Here is a 23447-nt window from a genome sequence, read left to right on the forward strand (position 1 = left end):
CATCCTTCTTCTGGAACTTAGACTGAAGACTCTTGGCACTTTCTTGAGGGCTGGCTTGCTCCCTCCATCATACTCCCTGGTGCTTCAGGGCCAGGAGTAGAAGTTAGCATACTCCTTTCCCCTTTCCCTCTCTCTTTCAGACCCTCCGTCTTTCACCATCACTTAGCAAACACCTTTCAAACTTTAAAATTTATTCCAGTCTGTATAGATCCGTACTTGCTGTCATCTGTGGATCTCCAGGTCACTCTTTCCCACCAAATTCACTCTCTAGCTCAGAGTCAGCTCCATTACATGACCTCTGCCTCCTAATTCTCCAGCCCTCAAGCCCATTATCTCAGTGGAGCTGGTTCATCACAACTTGATATGAGTTAACTTACCTTGCAATATTTCTCATCCTCAATGCCCTCATGGCTTCCATCTCTTCCAAATGAATTTATCCCAGGTGTTGGAATTTCTAGTTAAGACTATAATTTTTACACACTGACCTGTGATTGCAAATCACTTTACTGACACCTCATTTGAGACATCCCTATGAGTTGTGGAGTAGCAAGTCATATTATCCTTACTTGACAGATGAGGATATTTGGTCTCAAAAAAGGACTTGGTCAAGGTCACACAGTTAACAAATGCAGGAGCTGGCATGCATACCCAGGCTTTAGACTCTCAAGTTCAAGGGTAGTTTCCATTGGATCCTGCTATAGACTTTGCTTTTAAGAAAATTGCAATTAATGGTGAGGCTAAGATAAATAGGAAAGCAGTTACAACCGGAGATGGCAGATACATATATATATATCTCATGCTGTACCTCACAGACTCATTCGAGGATGAGTTAGGAATAAAGTTCAAGGGGTGGGGAGAGGGTTTTCAGAGGAGTGAGAGATCACATGCTGGCGGAGAAAGAAAGCTGCACGAAGGCGGATGGTGGCAATGGAATGGGGCCATGAGGAGAATGTGAGGATGACCCATTCCCAGAGTCGGGATAAGGAGAATCCTTTTAAGTCACTGCGAGAACTGCGAAGAGACCAGGGTAGAGAGCACCTCGAGGCAGAGAGGAAGGGCACTTGAATGCAAGAAGCACTGGTTTTGGAGTCAGACAGCCATTCTAGTGCCGGCTAGATGTCACCTTAAACAAAGCACTTGAGCTGGGGCCTCAATTTCCTCATCTGTAAAATGGGGATAACATTTGTATCTTCATTTTCAAAGGGTTTCGAGGAAGGAGCTTTGTAAGGGAGTTTGTGGCGGTGTTGGGGGGCCAAACCTAGCTACGTGGCTGCTTCCAGTGACACAGAACTCAAATCCAACCCTCACTGCCTCAGTTTCCCCATCTGTTAACTGAGATAAATCAGCGCTTGCTTTTTCTTAGTCCCTGCAAGACCCAAAGGGAATCTGGACTTAGAAATGAGCTCCCAATTGTTGGTCTCCCTCCACACTAAATCCTCCTCCCACTTTGGCTTTGGCCTTTTGTACCGGCCTCACGTGACCCTCTAGGCGGCTGTGTATCCCCCCCCCCGCCCCTCCCCCCCCTCTCTCCCTTCCCCCTGCCACGAGCCTTCGCCCCCCCGGCTCTTCCGGCTCCCCGGCCTCTCCCCCCCTCTGGCGCTCACCCTTCTTCCCTCCTCCCCCTCTGCTGCTTTTCCGGCTCTTCCCACTCTCTACCCCCGCCCCCCGTCCCCTCCACGACCGCCGTTCCCTCGCGACCGTCCCCCTCCCCCCGCGGCTGTTCCGCCGCCCCGCCTCCCCTCCCCCCGCCCCAAGCTCACTGTCTCCAAGATGGCGGCCGTGTCAGTTTGGGGCATCTCCGCCGTCCGGCCCGGGGCCCTGGGATCCAGGCTCTCCACCGCCTCGGTAAGTTGCTGTGGAGCCACCCAGTGCCGCCTCCCGCCGCCGAGTCCGTGGCTGAACCGCCTCGGGACCCACCTGGCCGCCCCTCGGGGTCCGCGGGCGGCTGCAGGCCCCGCCGCGGCCTGCGCCGCCTCCCGCTGCTCTGCGCCAGGCCTCGGGCCGGGGCGCCGCGGCCGCCCCCTCGCGCCGAGCCGGCGCCCGGCTTCCCTTGCCGCCTCTCCGCGCGCCGGGCTGCCTGCCCCTGGTCCAGGCCCTGGCCCTAGCCCCGCGCTCCTCGGGCCTTCCGCCCTGCCACCCGCCGGCTGGGCCCGGGTCCCGGCCCCAGGCCCGGGGAAAGGGAGCGAGCAAGCGAGCAGGCGGGCGGGCGGCGCAGGCCTTGGAGCCGCAGGCTGGGCTGGGCTACCCCGGGGATCCCGCTCTGCCGGCCCTGCCTCCTCATTCTCTCGCCTCCCGCCAGCCGCCTCAGCCCCGGGCTCCCCTGTCCGCGGCCCGGCGCCCCGTGCCCGGCGCGGCTGGGATTGTCCGGGAACGGGGGCCCGGCAGCGGGGGGCGGGTGACAGGCGGGCGGGTGTTGTGGTGCGGAGGAGGCAGCACGTGTGTTGTGGTGTCTGTCGGGCTGTCAGTCCCAGTCCGGGCGGGCGGGCGGCGGGGGCGGCGGGCCGGGGCTGCCTGTCAACGCCGAGCTCGGGCTCCGAGGGGAACTGTCCGACCTGTCAGAGCCTCCCGGAAGCCCGGGCATGCCCTGCCCCGAGAGGCGCTGCCAGGCTCCCGGGCGGGCGCGGGGATCTGGAGCTCCGGAGGTGTTGGGAATGGGAGATGCTGCTCCACGTGATTTCATTGTTAACTTACTCCTCTGTTTCTGTTTTGACCTGATGGGAAGGGCGAAATGACTCGTTAGCAAGTAGCATGCTTGCCATTTAAAGTTTGCAAAGTTGTCCTTCCCTCTTTAAAACGTAGGGGTTAGCGGGGAGGGACTGTGAGTGATGGTGCTCATCCAGGTGAAGTGCTGTACTTTTATATGTATGGGCATCAAGTTTGGAGACACTGCATCCAGAAGGCTTGGAAACGAAAGAAAACCCTTGTTGAAAGATCCTCATAGTTGTCATTCATTTGCTTACCTGTATGGTTGATTAGCTGGTCAATTCCCAGTTTCTTAAAATCAACCCGAACTAATTTATGTTAACCCTGACATATACATAATCACATTTACTGGACTGATCCTGTAATTATTTTTTTTTTTTTTTGGCCTCACAGAAAGGAGAAGCATCTATCAGTCGAAAAAAATATTCTTAGTGGGTTCGGGAGGATTGAATACTTTTTCTCCATATCTATATCTATATCTATATCATCAGTACTTTGTCTTTTGGAGGTAATCATTTGTCTCCTTTTGACTTTAACGTAGTTATTAAGAATAGTTGCTGAGGACCCTTTTTTCTTTCTGTTTACAGTGTAATTTCTAAGTGCTTGATGAGACACTAAAGTAATACTAGTACTTAAGCCTCAGCTTTACTTAAAGCATTTTTTTAAGGGATGCTGATTTAGATTTAAAGTGTATTATTTTTACAATTTCCAGAATAACATAGATTTTGTCTCACTAGAGGCAATACTGGCATGTTTTTATCTGCTAGTCCAGAGCATGTTCCTGTCTGGACAGCAGCCTGGGAGTCTTGAAGTCATATTTGTGTGACTTCTCTCTCTCTTATTATATGTTAAAACCAGTCATTAATTTTTTTTCTGTGCTGTACAGTTGAGGTGGAGGTTATTCCCCAGCCTTATCACTGACATTTCTTTGATCCTGGACAAGTCACTTATCTTTGAATTTTACCTGAAGACTAGGTGATAATATTTCCCTTTTGACAGCTATTAGGTCATGTCTAGCTGATGGTTCATAGTTTCTGAGTCTTTATACAAGTTTAGAATAAATTAAATTATTGCTTGTAAAGTATTTTAAGCATCCAGAAGTACTAAAAAAAAGTTTTTTTGATTTGGCTTTTATTACTTTAGCTGAATTGTACTCAGTGTTTTTGTTGCTTCCATTTAGGACACATAGTAATATTGTACTTGAAACAAGATATTTTGAATTTGTTATATGTAAATCCTATTTCCTGTTTCTTCTAATGTGTGAAGTAGCAGAGTTTGACTATTCATTGATTGAGTGATTTGATCAGTCTAAAAATTCTGGAATTTTTTTGGAGATGGAAGATTCACTGTTGATTTCATTGCAGGATTCTTTCCACTAAATCTATCCATTTGCTGAAGTATCGAATGTTTTCTTGGGGGAAGATATCAAGGAGCAGCTCAGTTGCAATCACAGACTGGTGAGCAAGGGTTGTAGAAGATAGCATAGCTGGCACCCCTCACAGAACCCCAAAGTCAATGATTGTTTTTTGTGATTGACTTTTTGTGGGTGTACAGGATTGATTTGGAACATTTTTACTAGAAGCATCTTATATCCCTTATAGTATATTAACACTGTGCTGGGCACACAGGTTCTTATTAAATACTGGATACCTCTGAGTTTACATATATTTATACATTTTTTGATTGATAGAGAACTGACATTTTGATTTTCTTTCAGGTGTAAGATACATTTTTCTCATGTGAGTCTGGACATCAAAAGGAGGTGTGAGATGATCTGATTTCTTATAACTTTTGAGGAAAACCTGTCTCTTCAGTGCTCTTTAGGAATCTGTTGGGAAGTATGCAGACATTTGAAACATTAGATTGGTTTGGTTTTTAAATTAGAAGTGGGAAAAGTGTACTTCTTTGTGAAAGGAGGACGGATTCAGGCCAGAAAACTGTATGCTATGGTTAACTGGTTCCCAACCTCCGAGAATCTTTTTTTCCATGGTGTGAAACATATTCAGCATCAGGATAAGGGATAACGACTCTATGGATATACAGAATTCTTCACCATGGTAAAACTCGCTAACCCGCTGTATACGGAGTGGATTTTGGAGGCGATCAAAAAAGTGAAGAAGCAAAAACAGCGCCCTTCAGAAGAGAGGATATGCAATGCAGTGTCTTCGTCCCATGGCTTGGACCGGAAAACTGTTTTAGAACAATTGGAATTGAGTGTTAAAGATGGAACAATTTTAAAAGTCTCAAATAAAGGACTCAATTCCTACAAAGATCCTGATAATCCTGGGCGAATAGCACTTCCTAAACCTCGGAACCATGGAAAGTTGGATGGCAAACAAAATGTGGATTGGAATAAACTTATCAAACGGGCAGTTGAAGGCTTGGCCGAGTCCAGCGGTTCAACCTTGAAGAACATTGAACGTTTTTTGAAAGGTCAGAAAGATGTGTCTGCATTGTTTGGGGGCAGTGCTGCCTCTGTCTTTCACCAGCAGTTACGATTGGCTGTCAAACGTGCCGTTGGCCACGGCAGACTACTTAAAGATGGACCTCTTTATCGGCTCAACACTAAAGTGGCCAATGTGGATGGGAAAGAGAGTTGTGAGTCTCTTTCCTGTCTACCTCCTGTGTCTCTCCTTCCTCATGAAAAGGATAAGGTAAGTGTCATATGCATTAGCATTCTTTTATAGCTGATAAAATAAGAGGATGCAAATGCACATAACTAGCCAAGTGTATTCTTGTGTAACATTGGAATTTGGGATCTCTTTGCAGTTATCAACCCTGTGTTTTGTTTCCCTTGGGTAAGTTCTGTTTGGTATCATTAATAGATAACATCTTTCCTGGTATTTTGAAATAATTCACTGTTAAGAATCAGTTGGGAAGGAGATGATTCTACCTAAAAATGCACATTTCCCTGGTAGATTGTCATTAAAAAGGAAAACAAAACTTTAAAACTTCTGAGTAGTTCCTTAGATGTCTTTTGATCTGGAAGATGAGCTGCTAATTATTGGATACCAGAAAATGAAGGAATTCTAAATCTGAACCCTGGGCTTATACTGAAATTGTGCTTACACTGAAATTGTGACTGACTCTCATGGCAAAGAGTAATATCTAAGGAAATTTTGCCTTTTGGTCATACTGCAGTTTTCAATGTCAGTCTTATTAAGTGTTCTGCTCCCTTTATTGGGGACTCTATTAGTATGCTTTCAAAATCCAGTTTTAATTGATGAGATAGTTAAATATCCTAGTGATTTGGAGTTACAATGGAAATGTGTTTTCTTAGTTTGGACTTTTTTCATTTCACACCAGAGTAACTGAAAGTATATCTTTTTTGAAAGTATATTTTATTTGTGAAAATTTCAAGGATAACAGTGTAGGGGTGATTTGAATTTGTTTCCTTAACTATATGTGTGTTTCATTTATTTTCCAGATTGTTAGCCCCGCAAACTGAAATCTTCTTTTAGAATTCATACATAATACAAATTACTATAAAAAGTTTCATTTTATTTAAAACCTTGGAAACTACCTCTAGGATCATTAAGTTAAAAACTGAATGAGTATAAAAATATCTGTGATTTTACCTAAATTCATGCCAGTTATGGCTTACCATGTACAGGTTTTTAAAAAGCAGTCCCCTGGTTGTTTTGTTGATTAAGCAAGAATTTATTTTAACAGTTCTGTTTAACCCTATTAGAATTTTCAAATCCATTTGTGGTTTACTTTCCCCTCTACACTTTGAAGTGGTACCATAATTTTTACCTTATTTTAACCTCAGAAATCAAACTAGTGGAATCAAGTACCCCATTCATAATATTATAATTAATACATCATTTGAACACGTGTTGAATTTGTAGTAAAAATTGAGGGTGAGCAAAGAATCGAAATGTTTGATTCCATATTTCAGTGAAATAACTTTTCATCTGTAAGAATGATCAAATTTGAAGAATGAAGGCAAAATTTAGATGAAGGAAATCTTGAATACTACTATTGCCACCAAGTGATCTATATGTGGAAGTAATTTGTAGTTTGTCCATGTTAATTTTTTCATTTTGTGTTACAATATAGGTATGTTGATATTAGCTACAAAAGCATCTATAGTTATGCAGATTAAATGAAAATGGTGTTTATCCTATGAATTAGGACAAGAATGAGTCTTTAGAATCCAAAGATTATAAAGCTAGAAGAGATTTATGGATTGTCTATTCAAATTCCTCTTTTTATAGTTGAGGAAACTGACAACCAGAAGAGCTATGTCTGATCCAAGTTCTTTTAGCTAAGTAAAACTGGTACCAGAAACCAGGTTTTTTTTTTTTTTTTTTACCCATTCCACCACATCCTGCTCTAGGTATTTCACAGATGAAGAAACTGAGACACCAGTAAATTTATAGGATCAAAGTTTTTATAGATTTGTTTTTGTAACTTGCTCTAGCTAATGCACAGCTGAGGATAAGGCTTCCAAATTATGATTCTGACTGAGTCTTACGTTCTAGGAATTAGTAGGATCACCAAGCAGAGAAAGGAATAGGGTTAAAAACTCATTATTGAAGACTATATGGTCCTTGAGGACAGGGACTATATCATTTTTCATCTTTGTATCTCTGGCACCTCATAAGGTGCCTTGCATAGGATGGGAAACTCTTAATAATTGTATATTGAATTGAATTATAGGGAGTGCTCTTTTCAAGGGAAATGTTTCATCAACTAAGTTTATATGATTTGAGTGCCTTTTTTTACTATCTCTTTTCTCCTAAATCTTTGTATTGTTGAGAGAGCATTTAGAATCTCTGGGGACATGGCTTTAATTTCTGACTCTTACTTTTGTTGAGTGAAGAACCTTAGGCAAGTCACTTAACTTTTTTGAGCCAGACTTTCTTCAGTTGTAAAATGAACAACTACCTCTTTGAGTTGTTGCTTAACAAATGTTTTTGTAAATCTTAAAGTGCTCTGTTAACTTGGTAGATAGGACTCATTCCTATTGTCGAGCAAGGAATGTTTACACTTTTTTTATATCACTTTAATATATTGTTAAATTCTGAGTTGACAGAATTTGGACAGGAAAAAAAATTTTAAGTCAAATAGGTTTTTGTATGTGTGTGTAGGTCTCTGAAAAACTAATTCTATAGGATGATAGAGTCTAGGAAATTTGGATTGAAGATATCTTTGATATAAGGTAATACTTGGGAGTCATCTTAATGTTTTTGATAGTGCATTTCTTGAATAAAACTTTCTTATGGTTAAAGAAAAGTTTCATTTTAAATAATAATGAAAAGTATCGTAGAGACTCTGTCCCTCCTTCCCTCTTAGTAGATCCATTTCCCTCTTTCTTTTCTCTTATTATTGCAGCTGTTTTCTTCCTATCTTCCCCTTGAAGAACTGTTACACAAAATTGTTTGGTACTCTCTTAAGAACCAAAACAATCGACTTCAGATAATTATTTTGTGATAAGGAAAAAGAAGAAGGTATTGCCTTCTCCCTACCTTATGTCAATTAGATAAAAGCATGGGATAATAAAGTTAAATGTAAGAATCATCCAAGTCATCCTGCTGGTAATGCAGAATAACCTGAGTAGACACTTTTCATTTTTTTCCCTAAAAGTTCTGCTAATTGAATGTAGATTTTTGGGTAGCAGAATGACTTTTTTCTCCCTTAAAGGTCATTGTTCAGAAAAATTTCTTATTTTAAGTTATTTTCAGAATTCAGGGCTTTAATATCACGTTCATAAATAGTAAGAGCTTTCCCGACAATTAAAGAGTGACATAGGTATTTTAGGAAGAAAATTTCTGAGATAACTTTAGAGATTGATAATATACGCTAAGTTAATACTTATTCTGTGTATTATCACTTATTATTTACCTATTAACAGATAACTACATCACTTTGGCATCCATAGTTAATAAGCCATTTGTACTTTCTTTTTCCATATTAAGTTGCAAAATTAGGGTTATATTTAATCTTCATGAAATTTTATATTTGAACATGTTCTTCCTTTGAAGATCATTTCTGCACATTAGTTTTTACAATAGTTGTATTTAGGGGATTGGAAAGTATGGTTTTAGTAAAGGACCTTTTATTTCAGGCCCTTTTTTTTTTTTTTCTGCTGTGTCCTGGAGAACCCAGAGTGGCCTCCCATCATTTTTGGTTCTCTTTTTCTTGAACAAGTCCATCTTCTACTACTAAAAAGGTACATTCTCCTAAATGATGTGTACTTAATGTTTTAAAAAACAATCAAATCAGGGGCAGCTAGGTGGTGCAGTGAATAGAGCACTGGCCCTGGAGTCAGGAGGACCTGAGTTCAAATCCAGTCTCAGACACTTGACCTTGGGCAAGTCACTTAACCCCAATTACCTTGCCTTTCTCCCTCCAAAAAAGAAAAGAAAATGAACAAAAACCAATCAAATAAATGAATATTTTTTTCTTCTGTATTTTTAGAAAACTGGTTCACTTTATAGATAAGATTGCTGAAAATGGTGCTGAATATGTCTGGAGGAAGCTGGGAGTAAAACTTTGTCTAAGTGTGTGTTGTACTGGAAAGAATATTGGAATTGAAGTTTGCAGACCTGGTTTCCACTCCTGGCTCACTCACCTGTGTGAGCTTTGGCATCTCAATTTATATATTTTTAAAAATAGTACTTTAAGTTTTACAAGTCTTTCCTTCTCACTCTGAGAGATAGATAGTATATGCATATTATTACCTTGATGAGGAAAATGAGGCTTAGAGATGCTAAATAACTTGCCCATTCATGGCCATAAAGTTATTTTAAGTATTGGAAACCAGGCTTTTAACCCAGATCCCCTGTGTATGTCCAATGCTTTATCTCCTTTACAGTGCTGCCTTTATACTTAACATTCCTGAATTTTTAGTTTCTTTATGTTTAAAATGATGGGTTGGACTAAATCATCTCCAGGTCTTTCACTTGCTAAACTCCTGTGATCCTAAATGCTCCTTGGCCTTATTAACAGAAAACCATTATCTCAGAAATTTAAAATGTCTTGAGCGGGACATAAAACTGCAAATATTACACATTTATTTAGGTTGATTTTCTTATAGGAAGTTGGTTACCTTGTTTGTTAGTATTTTGTTTTTTTACCATTCTCCATCTAAATGAGTCAAATCCTTTAGTCTTGGAACTAATCTTTTATTGTCTACTTTGGGTTGATTTTGAGAAATTTACATGAGTATGAATTTACCTGAAGTTTTAGGTATTTAAAAATTCTAAGTATATTCATGGTAGTCTATATAGTACAACAGTAAAAACACATCTTTGCTTTAGTACAAAGGTGAGAAAATTAAAAGTTTGACGGATTTGTGGCTTTAGTTGTGAAATAAAGCCCATGGTCCTACTTGAGCACAATATCAAGTAGAATATTTTTTTCCTTTATTATGAGAAACAAAAAAAATAATGATCAACTAGAAGGATAAAAAATAATTAGGACTTTTTGTACTACTGAGAAATGAACAATTCCTACTTTTATTAGATTATTCATTTTGTTGGTTGCCTTTTATATTATGGGGTACTGAATGGACTTGATATTTTTGGAGGAGACTGAGGTCTCCCTATCTCACTAGTCTGGAGATATGGGGTAGGTATCCTGATTCTGATAGGTTGGGGAACTTTAGTCTACTTGGTTTTTCTGACCTGGTTTGGTTTTCCTTACCTTAGGCAGCCTGCTCACTATTACTAGTTTTGATATACTGAAGATATCCAATCTAAAGGAAGGCCTTAGCCCCCCTGTAGCTTACAACCTGGAATTGAAGTAATCTACCAATCTCAGCCTCCTTTAGTAGTAGGGATTACTGGCAAAAGCTACCACACCCATCCTGAGTGGACTTGATTTAAAATTAGTTTTCCTTTACCACACTCTCCTATCTTCTACTTTAAAAATGTGGTGAGAGATGATTAAATGGCACATGCGTATTTTTTCTCTATCATAAAATTGTAGTGATTTTTTAATTGCAGTACTTAAAACATTGATATGAGTATTTCTGCATTTTATTTAATCCAGAAGACTTTGACTCTTTTATTATATTATACCAAATGGTGGAATACATAGCTTACATTGCTACAGAGCAGACACAGAGTACTTTGTTATAACAAACATGTGCCTGCTTCAAGTACTATTATGTTTACAGATAAAGAAACTGAGGCACACAGTCCTAGTTATGTGATGTGCCAAAAGTTACTTAGTATCAGAGTCTGTACTTGAATCTATTATCTTCTGACTTTTTTATTTAAGCAATTGGGGTTAAGTAACTTGCTCAAGGTTACACAGCCAGTTATTTTTGGTGTGGGTGCCAAGTATCTGAGGCCGGAACCAATCACGGGTCTCCTGACGCTGGGGCCGGCGCTCTTACTCACTGTGCCACCTGGCCGCCCTATCTTCTGACTCTTGAGATCAATAATCTTTCCACTGGCATATTGTAAAGTTAGTTTATAGATGAATTCCTTGGAATAAAGCTTATTTTGCTTAATTTTTCAACTTGAAAGGAGAAAGGGGACAGAGATGTTTCTGGATAAAGTGTTGATTGGATTAGTTTTCTATTTGATTATTAGCAAAAAGATAATTTATAGTCATCAAGTACAATTCATATCCCTATTGAATGATTTCTTTAGGCTGTCCAAGCAGTGTAATTTTGTTGTATTGACTGTTACTCGAAATAAGTTGACCATTTTTTGATACAGTCATGTTTGTTGCAGTGAGATTTGACTTTTAACATATTAACAATTATAAATAAAAACTAAGGATTGTGAATCCTGAAGAAATTGATAGGGTTTTTGTTGTTTTTAAAAGCAGACTTTTATTATTGACTTAATAGTAAACTTATTTCTCATGATCCATTACAAAATCATATCTTAGGTAAGAATAATATAGGTAAGTATACTAATTTGCTTTTTTTTTCTTATATTTTATCACTATGACTAGAAGAAGAGACTGAGTTGTAGCTGTTTTTGGATTGAAGGATGTGTGTTTTTCTCTGGCAGGCAGCTTGGCAAAATGATTGTTTGGTGTTATGTTGAATTCTTGTTTTATCAAATATGTTCAGAATAGTCAACAAATTATATGAAATGACACAGTAGTTACTAAGTGAAGAGACATGTTTTTATACAGTGTTTTAAAATTGCTTAGGAGAGCAAATATGCAATATAGTAAAAATAAATTGGAGTGCTACCGTTTAAAATTACAGATTTTAATTCTTCTGCTTTTTTGGGGTCACTAAATAATTATGCTGAAAATGAAGAAGACTATCTCAATATGCACTTAAATTCTGTGTAGGGAAACTTTCTTTAACCATATATCATCAATCTTCTCTTATCCCACAACTTCTGGGAAATAGTGACATGGTTAACTTAGGCTTTGGAATTATGTTGGTTTTCTAGCTGATTTATCTTCAGGACTATATTTTATTACCATTAATATTACATGTTTTACATTCTTTATATTTTGCTTGGTGATTGGGGGAAGTGACTGCTGATTGTGCTGGTTACAGGAGAGAAGTTGGCCTGGTATTAAAAAAAATCCACTCCTCAGAGTGGATGAAACACAAGTGAAGAATTTGAGTTTTTTGCATAATTATCCTTTTGTGGCCTAAAGAGCTAGAATATTTTTTTCTCAGCTGGAGATGTTGTGTCTATCATGATTTAAATCACCTTTTCCTTAAGTGTAGTTGTAATCCCTTCTCCCAGCTTTGAAAATAGTTTTAAGACCTCTCTCAGTGTTTTCAGTCAGTAGTAGGTTTATCATGAATTTTCTGGCATTCTAGTTACCCACTAAAAACACTGTTGATAGACACTCATGTCTGCAGTATGTATACATACCCAGCCATCCTTTCTCCACCATGGTGACTATTTCATAGAATCATAAGAGTATAGATTTAAAGCTGAAAGGGGCCTTAGAGAGAGAGCATCAAGTCCAACTCCTTCTTCTTACAGATGAAGAAACTGAGGCACAGAGAAATTAAGTGACTTATTTGGGTCATAGTAAATGTTTGAGGGAGTTGAACCCAGGTCTTCCCGACTGCCAATCCAGGCCCCTTCCCACTATGCCATGCTGCCTCTTATCAATTGTTCCAAGTGAGGATTTAAGCTCATTACCTTGGCATTTCTTGCTTTTGTATTGTTTTCTAAGTACCATGTGCTAATGTAGTGCCGTGCTTCTGGAATCCTCATACCAGTCATACTAGCCATCCATTCCTGCTTGCTCCCTAATTCCGTGTCCTTTCCCTCTTCCTCAAAAAAATTGACAATAGAGAAAATATAGAAAACTTTTTTTCAAATAGTGTCTAAAGGAATATAAACAAACATCTTTCTTAACATAATCTTTGTTTTTCATGACAAATTCTTAGGGAGAGTGAATAGAGAAAGAAAAGGCACTATATATTGAATTCTTCACCAGGCTTACTGGTCTCATTTTCATCTGGCATGATTTCAGGTATGGAAGTCAGTTTATTTTCACACCAGTCTTATTAGAAAAGAATAAATCATAGGTACAAATCTCTAAATCAGGAAAATATTATTCTTCCAATATTTATGCAACTTGAATTTGTGAGAATATATTCTTGATATCCTTTGAATTTTCCCCCCTCTTTTCCTGTCAAATTTCCAGAAACCATAAACTGATTTAGTTCTTATTAGGCTGGTAGAACTCAAACCAGATTCCATTTATCAGACTGAAAATTGATATTTTTTATTTATTTTCTGACCAAATAGATGATTTTTTTCAAGTCTATAAAATGTGACAATAACCATTTTTATGCTGCATTTTAAAATATTTTAGGAATGAATACATAGTAAATGTAAAGACTTGGAATTCCGTTCTGATAAAGTTGTTTATATGTTGGCTAGTCTTGGGTGGAGTCATTGCACAAAGGATTTGTAGCAGATGAAGTATCATAATTAGACTAGGAGCGACTTCACCCTTCTGCCGCCGTTGTCCCAGCTGGAGCAGGATTAGGATTCATTCTGTTGCAGCTGGTTCCCAGGAAAATTAAGGCTGTTCCTTCTGGCTTTCTCCTTTGACAGAAAAGTCATAGCTTCTAACATATGGTTTTCATCACCACTGTACATAATTCTGGAAATTCAAATCTGAAGAATTATTTTCAACTTCATTAGAGAGCAGGTGAATCTGTTAATAATATAATACTATTGAATCAATTGTGGTATCAAATACTAGATTTCTGATATATTGAGGGATGAAATGCCATGCAAGAAATATGACTTTGGGGTGAATAATATTTAATGCTTTTCAAATGAGTAGAATAAACCATATTTTCTTTAACATAGTTTAAAAAAAATGCCTGGAAGAATGTTTATGTTTATGTGTTTATGTGTTTATGTTGTATCTGATTTGTGTCATCCATGTAAATTTTAAATTCTCTTTTAGAGAAAGGACTGGTCTTATGAATTTCCTAAAATTATATAATTTTAGATCAGTAAGAGATCTTAGAGATTATGCAGTTTTAACTTTATCATTTTACCTTTGAAATAACTAAGGCTTAGAGAGGTATTGTGACTTGGCCAAAGTCACACCATCTAGTTAGTGTTGGAGTTATGCCTAGGAACCACCTAGGTATCCCAAGTTTACAGTTCATTGCACTTTCCAGTGTGTCTTGATGCCACATACATGCTAGTATTCCATAAGATAATAATAATGTAAATAAGACTTCTTCCAACAAAAAAACATAGGGTAAACTATAGTCTAGAGAATTTTTGTGGTTTTATGAACCATAAATATATAAATTGACTTATTTCACTGTTTGAATATAACTGTGATATGCTAATAGGTAGCTGAAACAATTTAGGGGGAAGTCTGCTTTAATATGTAAAGTTAAAAGGATTACAAAGTTTTTTTTTTCTAATTAAAGATTGAAAGGAATGCATAAGACAAACTACTGAAGAGGTTGCATGTTTATATAAACTGTACTAGCTGAGTGTTGAAAAATTCCTACTTTGTGTTAGAGATGAGATTTCAGTAATTCTCTTGGACAGACTTGACCTTTAATGACAATGTATATTTCTTAGAACCTTATATTCTTGAAACTTAGATAACATAAAGGCTTATCCCATATTTCCTTTTAATTATTTAATGAAGTGATTCATTAACAATATGATACTTAAACTGTGAGTAAATCAGAAGACTAGAATTCATTATTGTGTACACAGTATCTTGACTCTTAGTATGTTAGAGGGATTTGTATTACAAGTGAGTAAAAACCAAAGAAGAATGTCAGGATAATATCAGGTCTTTTGTTTTTCTTGGTTCTTATGACTCTAAATAATTGATCTTTGTATCACTTTCATTTCTAGTGTTAAAATTAAATTTTGGAAGTTAAAAAAAAAAGATGGCAAAACAGGGTTAAAGTTGGGGGTAATTTTTATGGTAAAATAATTGGCTGATTTTAAGGTCAGTGGTGAGACTCTATTGTTGAAGAGAAAATAACTGATGTCTAGGCACTAGACTATCTGGCAGCTAAAAATCTGTGTATGTGTGAAAGAAGACAGCTGATTCCTTTGACCTTTACCCTCTGTGCAGAAGTGGATTCAATGTGTGGGGGTGTTATCATTGCATGTACTATAGGGTTTTGCATCTCCAGGGGATCGTGAACTGTATTTGACCCAGAGAGCAGCTATAAGTGTTAGTTTTTAATCCATTCTTCTTAGTAGAGTGTATGTTTTCTTTTTTCCCAGTCATTGGCTGCACTGAGGTACTTAACGCCTTATGAGTTTCCTAGTACCTGTGAAGCCTTGGAAATAGCCTTTTGCTATTTGAGTGTGCTGTTATAGTGGTTTCCAATTGTTTCTGCTATTAGGTGCCTGACTTAGTTTCATGCTGTCTTTTACTTTTATACTCACTACTTATTTCCCTTCCTCAAGTACAAGGTTCAGTTTTTCATTGCTTTCAAACTGAACTCTTTCCTTATGGCCCAGTTATTAATATTTCTCTCCCAGTGGAGCTTCTGAGACTTGGCTGGTTGAAAAGGGGAAGGGGATTTAAAAAAATTTTTTTTTTTTAATATTCAACCATGTAATGTAGGGAACCTCTCTAAAGGAAGAATCCTTTCTATTCATCATTGAACTAGTTACATTACCAGTTGCTTGCAAAGTGATTGTACCTCAGTTTCAAAGCCCATGTAACCAGGTTGCAGCCACAGTTGTGTGACAGGATGCTTCCTTTGGGGCAGATGGCCAGGTCATTTTTTCAGCTGTGGCTGCAGGTATCATTTACCTTTCCTGCGGTATAATGAAAAGAACTCTGACTTTGGAGTTAGAGGACCTGGGTTTGAAATCTACTCTGTCCTTTAGTACCTGTGTGACCTCCCTCAAGTCACTTAAGCTTTCTGGTTCTTAATTTCCTCTTCTATAAAATGAGGGGGTTGGATTTGATGGCCTCTAGTATTTTGCCATAATATGGTGATGGCCTGGGATTCTTGAAAGCTATTTCAGTAGGCTATTTAACAACTAACAAGTATTTATTAACCCTTTACTGTGTGCTAAGCACTGTGCCAGGTGCTGAGGATAAAGAGAAAGGAAAAAGTTTCTGCCCACAAGTAGATAACAATCTAATGGGGAGAAAGAATCAAACAGCTATGTACATAAGGTAAGTCCTCTGAGGGGGAATGGGAAGGACTTCTTGAAAAAGGTGAGGTTTTAGCTGAGACTTTAAGAGGGCCAGCAAAGCCAGGAGGAAGAAAATTCCATGCATGGGGGACAGTCAGTGAAAAGGCTGGAGTTGGGAGGAGTGTCTTATGTGTGGAACTAGGGGGCCAGTGTTGTTGAATCATAGAGGAGGGGAGTAAAGTGTAAGAAGAGAGCAAAGGTAAGAAGAGGTCAGATGGCGAAGAGTTTTAAAAGCAAAACTGATGATTTTATATTTGATCCTGGAGGTGATAAGGAGCTACTGGAGTTTAACATGGAAATGACATGACCGTATTTGTGTTAGGAAGATCACTTTTGGCAGCTGAGTGGATGGACCAGAGTGGGAAGAGACTTGAATCTATCTTGAGTCTGCAAGACCAGGTAGCAGGCTGTTGCAGTAGTCCAGTTTCTAAGTTGATAAGGACCTGTACTAGAGTGGTAGTTGTGTGAATGAAGAGAAGGGGGCTTGCTTCTACAAGAGATATTTTGGAGGTAGATTGGACAGGATTTGTGGAGTGAAAGAGAGTTGAGGATGGTACCTAGGTTTTGAGGCTGCATGACTTGTAGGTTGGTGGTACCGTTGACAGGAATAGGGAACTTCTGAAGAGGGCAGGGTTTTGGGGGAAAGATGAGTTTAGCTTTGTACATGTCAAGTTTAAAATATTTCTGGAACATCTAGTTCAAGATGTGTCCATTAAGCAGTTAGAGATGTGACTGGAGGTTAGAAGACAGGTTAGAGGTTGGATAAGTAGATTTGAGTATCATCAACATAGAGGTAATTGAATCCATGAAGGCTGATGAGAGATCACCAAGTGAGATAGTATAGAGCAATGTTTCTCAAACTTTTTGGCATTTACACTCTTAAATTATCGAGGATCCCAAAGAGCTCTTGTTTATGAGGGATTTTTTATTTTTTGCTCTTTACTGTATAAGAAATTAAAATATCTTTAGTAGTATTATGAAAATAGTTTTGATTTTGAGGATCTGAAAGGGTCTCATTGACCCTAGTTGTTTCTGGACCACCTTTTAAAAAAACTCTGGTACAGAGGGGGTCTTCCTCTTTTCCACATGAAGAAACTGTGTTTGAGAAAGGTTAAATGACTTGTTCAAGGTCACTTTGGAATTTGAACCCAGGTCTTATTGATTTACAGTTTACTTACTGCTTGATCCACTAACACACATTGTTTCCCAAGTAACCTTCTGATCAGCATTCATCTGATTGTGTGCCCTGATATTGGGAAGGGGGTAGCTGGATAGCAGTCATTAGGATGTAGACACTGGGAAGGCATATTCCTCATTGTAAAATCATAAATTAGCATTCAGATTTACATGTCTTTTGAAGTTAGTGTGAATCAATTCCATAGAGCAGTGATCAATGTACTTTTTTTTTAAAGCAATCAGGGTTAAGTAACTTGCTCAAGGTTACACGGCCAGGTGTTTCTGAGTGGGTGCTAAGTGTCTGAGCCTGGGATTCAATCTCCAGATCATCCTGACACTGGAGCCGGTGCTCTTACTCAACTGTGCTACCTGGCCACCCCGATCAATGTACTTTTTAAATGATGTACTCCTATCATGAAACTTTTTTTTGAGCATGCACTCCAAGTATGTGTACATGTAATGACATTATATAGATGCTACTATATTGATAATTATAAAACTTTTCACAAAAATAAAAATTAAAAAAAGATGAGATAAAAATTAAATAAGAGCCACTGGAATTTGAGTATGGGAGTGACATGGATGGAGCTGTACTTTAGAAAAATCACTTTGGTAACTGTGGAGGATAGTTTGATTAAGGGAGAGACTTGAGGCAGGGAGACCAATTAGGAGGCTATTGTAACTGCTCCAGAGCAGAGGTGATGAGGTCTTGAACTGTGGTGACTAGATAAGTAGCTAGAAGGGAACAGATCAGAATGATTTTATGTAAAAAAATGACAAGATTTGGCAACTGAGTAGCCCGGGTGATTGTCCTGTAGAGTGAGGATATATGACAGTGAAGGTGACATCAAGGTTGTAAACCTGACTGAAAGGAAGGTGGTGCCCTCGACAAAACTGGAAAAGAAACACTATAATGAGATCTGAAATGTAGCTCATAAAGCCAGCCACTCTTGTTCATCTTGTGTGACTTACTCTGTACTACCCTAAACAAAAATAGGTGAAGTGGGAATCTGACTGGTCACCATCTAGAGTACCTGCTGTCCTCATGGGAGGATCTGTGGGATTGGGCATCTGCTGTTGGAGAGCACAGGAAATTCTTCCGAATGACACTTGCATATCTGCTCTGGTGGGTATATGGTAATGGCTAGGTTATGTCTGCCTTAGGAGACTGATTGTCTTGGAAAAGGGGAGGTTGTGAGCTAAGGATATGTGTGGAGTGTGGGAAAATGATTTGCTGAAGATTTTGTAGCTCATTAGTGACAGAATTAGGGATAGTAAGCATCTTCCAGTTCTGACTTTTAGACCAGCTTTCATTTCATTATATCAAAATAACTTCCACAAAAAAGAGGAAACTTGCATATTTAGAAATTCTTGTTAAAAAAAAGTTTGATTCAAAATGTAATAAGCTAGAGGTAGTTCTGAAAAACAGTGAAGCACTTTGAAGATGTTAATCAGGTTTAGATAAGTAGGGATGGACAAGAGCTTGTTTTTAAGCTTACGTGCTGAATCAGCTTTTTGTTTTTCAGATTAAAAAGTCAGATTTTTCTAATTTTAAAATCACTGAGACCAAAAGCAGATAGCTTTAGAAAATGTTAAGAACTTTGTTCAGAATAATTATTGGCTAGCTTCCATTCTCTCCCCTTTTTGTCCATTGTGTTTCCTTGTTTCCCTATCCTGTTGTACTCAGTACTAGTTAAGTGATATATCTACAACTTTATATTCATTTCTGTCAACAGGTTGTTTCTTGAATGATAAAATCCAACAGCCTTTTATTAAGCCTACTCGTTGTATAGAACCCATCCTAAGCCCTGGGGATTCAAAGATAGAAAACTCTTAATAGAGACCCTACCCTTAAGGACCTTACACAAATGAGGATAATACTGTGTTTCCCCAATAATAAGACCTATCCCGAAAATAAGCCCTCCCCTTACTGTGTAAGATTCCTCTAAAATAAGCCCTCCCCAGAAAATAAGCCCTATTGAGATTGCTACTGTAGTGAAGGTGATCCCCTGCGCTACACGCTACATTACGGTACCCTCTGTATGCACCGTCTCCCCCCCCCATGAAACGCACGCCGCGCTCCGAGCTGCATCCAATCAGAGCTGCAACAGTGAGCACGTCATCCTGTTCTTCCCCAGTGATTTGCTTATTGAATAAAGGTTCATTTTTTTGTTCACATTTACCTGTTTATTAAAATTGCTGTCAATGTTCATTAAAATAAGCCCTCCCCTGAAAATAAGCCCTCTGGTGTTTTTCTGTCCAAAAAATTTAATAAGACGGTGTCTTATTATCGGGGAAACACGGTATTAATTAGAATGTGGTTGGTTGAGGAGAAATCCAGACAAAGTATGATAAGAAAATTTGAAGAGGAAGAGCTCAGGGAAGGAATGATAGAATAGTTGGCTCCTCATTTGGGCCTTGAAGGAAAAGGAGGATTTTAATGGTATGTACCAGTCCCTCCAGGTGATTCTTAGATTCAGAGTATGACCTAGAGAGGACAAGACTGGAGAACTCCTCTTAGTGCAGAATGAGAGCAATATAGAGAGGAAAATGTAGTTTGGAGCCAGAAAGTGACTTTGCAAAATGCTTTACTTATATTCTTATTTGACAGTCATAAAAATCTTTTTTGTTTGTTTCTTTTTTTTTTTTTTAAAGCAATTGGGGTTAAGTAACTTGCTCAAGGTTACATGGCCAGTTATTTCTGGGTGTGGTGCTAAGTATCTGAGCCCGGATTCGATCCCCAGGTCATCCTGACACTGGGGTCGATGCTCTTACTCTATGAGCCACCTGGCCACCCCTCATAAAAATCTTATGAGGTGGGTACTACAGGTATTAATATCCACACTTTACAGATGAAGAAACTGAGTTTCTGAGAGGTTGTGACTTGCCTGTTGTCACATGGCTAAGCCGTTGTCGGGTAATAGTAGAACCTAGATTTTTCCTGACCACTATATCTCACTGCCTCTCAGAACAAAATACTGTGTGAGATGTGAATGAAGGAAAGGTCCTTACCAAACTTGGGAGAGGATGAAAAGCTTCCTGGAGAAGGTAGCATTTGAGTTGAATTTTGAAGGACAAGCAGAAATTCAGCAAAGAAGGAGGGAGGGCATTTCAGGCAAAAGGCATAGCCTGAGTACTAGTATGGAGGGGCTAAGTGCCCTGACTAGGTAATGTGTAAGAGCTCACATATGAAGGGTGTGTGTGTGTGTGTGTGTGTGTGTGTGTGTGTGTGTGTGTGCATGCATGTAAAAGAAAACTTATCTTTCTGCTTCCACAAAATATAGTATGTATCAATTTGTACTTTTTGTGGATAAATTGGGAAAAAAACCCCAAACCCTCCAAATGGCGTATCTGTTCTGTTATTGTTCTGTTCTGTCCAGCTTTTGTGACCCCCTGGACTATATCACACCAGGCCCTTCTGTCTCCCGAAGTCTGTCCAAGCTCATGTTCATTGAGCATGTTGGACTCCTTCTGAGCTGAGGGATTCATCTTCTGATGTCATATCTTTTGGCATTTTAATACTATCCATGGGGTTTTCTTGGCAAAGATATTGAAATGGTTTGCCATATTCTTCTACTGTGGGTTATCTTTTGTCAGAACTCTCCACTGCCCATCTTGGGTACTCTTGCACAGCATAGCTCATAGTTTCATTGAGCTACGCAAGTCCCTCTGTCATAGCAAGGCAGTGATCTAGGGAGATGATCTGTTCTGTGTGCTGTAGTAAAAAAGAAGGAATTTATAAAAGTAATATAGCAAATTTGATAACCTTTCGAGTTTTTTTTTTTTTAATTGGAAGCCACTTGGAAAATGACAAGCTAGGATAAGGGTGACTTCTTTGATTATGAAATATGTTTTTTTTCCCCTGTGGAAAGTTAACAGAACTTTTTAGCCCTCAGATCTAAAAGTGACTTTGGTCTGGTGCTCTAAGCTAGCCAACTCAGGTGCTCCAGATTGCTTTTCTATTTGTTGAGGATTAATTCCTTTGTAGATTTATTTTTCTAATCATTTGCTCATTTTCATTTATTCTTAAATTATATGGAATTATATGGAGAGCAAGTGACTTTCTGAAGGTTACAGTTAAGGGCAGAATTGACTTGCTGTGACACACATTCAGTCTTCCCTTTAACCTGGCTGTCCCCTATCCTTTCAGTGCCTTACCTTTGCCTCTTGAAATCCCTGGTTTCCATTCAAGCCTGCTCAACCTTCTAATTGGGAGCTTTTTTCTGAACCTCTCTGATGCTAGTGTACTCTCTCCTCAACTACCTTTTATTCATTTTGTACATATTATATCTATCTCTATTTCTATCTAGATATGTGCATGTTGTCTTCCTTTTAGAAAGTAAGCTTCCTTGGGTGTTCTTGGGGAGGAGTCTTTATCCACTTAGCACAGTGTCTTGACTCAGGCACTTAATAAATGCTTGTTGGATGACTCCTAGAACTGTCAGTCTCCTGACTTATTCTAGCTAGTGTTCTGTACCACACTTAATAGAACCTTGGGAAAAGCTACAAATGGAGAGAACACTGGGCAAGAGGAGTAAGAAGAGGTAAGTAAATGTAAATATTTGGTTAGAGAGATGGCAGACCTAGTTGAGTGCAGTGTTCTTTTTCTTAACATAGCACTTGGCACATAGTAAACACTTAATAAATGCTAATTGACTTGACAGAATAGTCATAATGATATTTTTTACACACATGACTTTCTATGGTTAGTAGTACATTATCTCCATATTAGAAACAGAAAACTGATGCTCAGAGAGGTTGTAGCTTATTTATAATTGCAGGTGAGACTTGAATCCAGGTCTCTTAATAATGATTTTAGTGCTTTTCCCATTCTACCAGTCTGTCAGAATGATCAGGATTTGACTAAAGTGGACAATGATTCATTTAAAAGGATTGAAGAATCTGTAGTGAAGAGAGGAAAGAAGATGGGAAGGTAGTCACAGACATTGATCTATATTGATTTGCTAAAAGTTCCTGCTTAAATCCTATGCCTTGCCTTCATTTCCTTGATGTGGAGCTACATATAGGCAAAATAAGGGTGACATTTTCCATTGTTAAACTTAAATTTTTAAATGAAAAAAATTTTTACATCAGCCAATTCCCAGGAAGTACTTCGCCTCTCCCCAATAAAGAAATGCCATTCATGGTGACATGCTTTATTTTTAAAACCTTTCCCTTCTGTGAGAGGCACCTGTACACATACAGACACACACTCACACACACAGACACACCCATAGCCACACACATACACATGCCTGTCCCGGAAGCACAATAGTTCAATTTACTTCAAAGGGTATTCCCAGACAGTCAAAAAGAAAGCTTTTTTTTCCTCAACTTTTCTCAGACCAAGCTTAGTTATTATAATTACACATTGAATTTTTCTTTAAATTGCTATTTTTAAAAATGCAATTTTACAGATGAGAAAACAGGCTTAGATAGGTAAAGGGACTTTTTACAAGGTCAAATCATTGTTTGACAGAACTGGAAGTCAGGACAAAAATCATATACTCCAAAAAATATAGCTGTGATAATAGGTGGAAAATGAAGGATTTAGAAAATCTCAAAATAGCTGTGCAGATTGGCATTTTTGTAGACTACTTAATATGTTGGTCAGCTTGAAACAATTTTAGTTCTAGAGGAAATTTCAAGTGGTCAAATTTATTTCCTTTTCTTTAGTTTAGAACCTTTCTTGAATGTGCATCATGTTCTGAGCAATGTGCTAGATTCAATAGATAGATATAAAAGAGGAATAGAAATCAAAAGATGTTGACATTTACACAATGTATATGCAACATAGAAGAGGCAGCATGGAGTAATGGATAAAGTATTGACCTCAGTCAGCACTGAATTCAGGTGTTGAAAGCTGTGTCTAAGGTCCTGCCACTGACACATGAATGAGTGAAAACAATTTATTTATATTGTGTGCTAAACAGAATACTAATTAATTGCTGAGGATAC

At 38.6% G+C, this 23447-nt stretch overlaps 1 protein-coding gene across 5 annotated transcripts in view; it reads left to right on the forward strand.

Annotated features, from left to right (window-relative positions):
* The first annotated feature begins 1732 nt into the window (after positions 1 to 1732).
* KAT6A (lysine acetyltransferase 6A) overlaps positions 1733 to 23447 on the forward strand; it is a 160114-nt gene continuing 138399 nt past the window's right edge. For 4 of the 5 annotated variants that reach the window (XM_069075828.1, XM_069075830.1, XM_069075831.1 and 1 more), the window contains exons 1-2: positions 1733 to 1845; positions 4421 to 5357. In XM_069075828.1, coding sequence (XP_068931929.1) covers positions 4758 to 5357 — 600 coding nt within the window. In that variant the 5' untranslated portion in view covers positions 1733 to 1845; positions 4421 to 4757. Of the gene's footprint in view, positions 1846 to 4067; positions 4161 to 4420; positions 5358 to 23447 lie in introns of all 5 variants that reach the window. The other variant, XM_069075829.1, reaches the window with a different exon arrangement.

The sequence above is a fragment of the Petaurus breviceps genome, unplaced genomic scaffold (genome assembly GCF_028583685.1).
Source record: "Petaurus breviceps papuanus isolate PSGF00001 unplaced genomic scaffold, PetGlider_PUasm1.0 90919, whole genome shotgun sequence".
NCBI classification, from domain to species: Eukaryota; Metazoa; Chordata; class Mammalia; order Diprotodontia; family Petauridae; genus Petaurus; species Petaurus breviceps.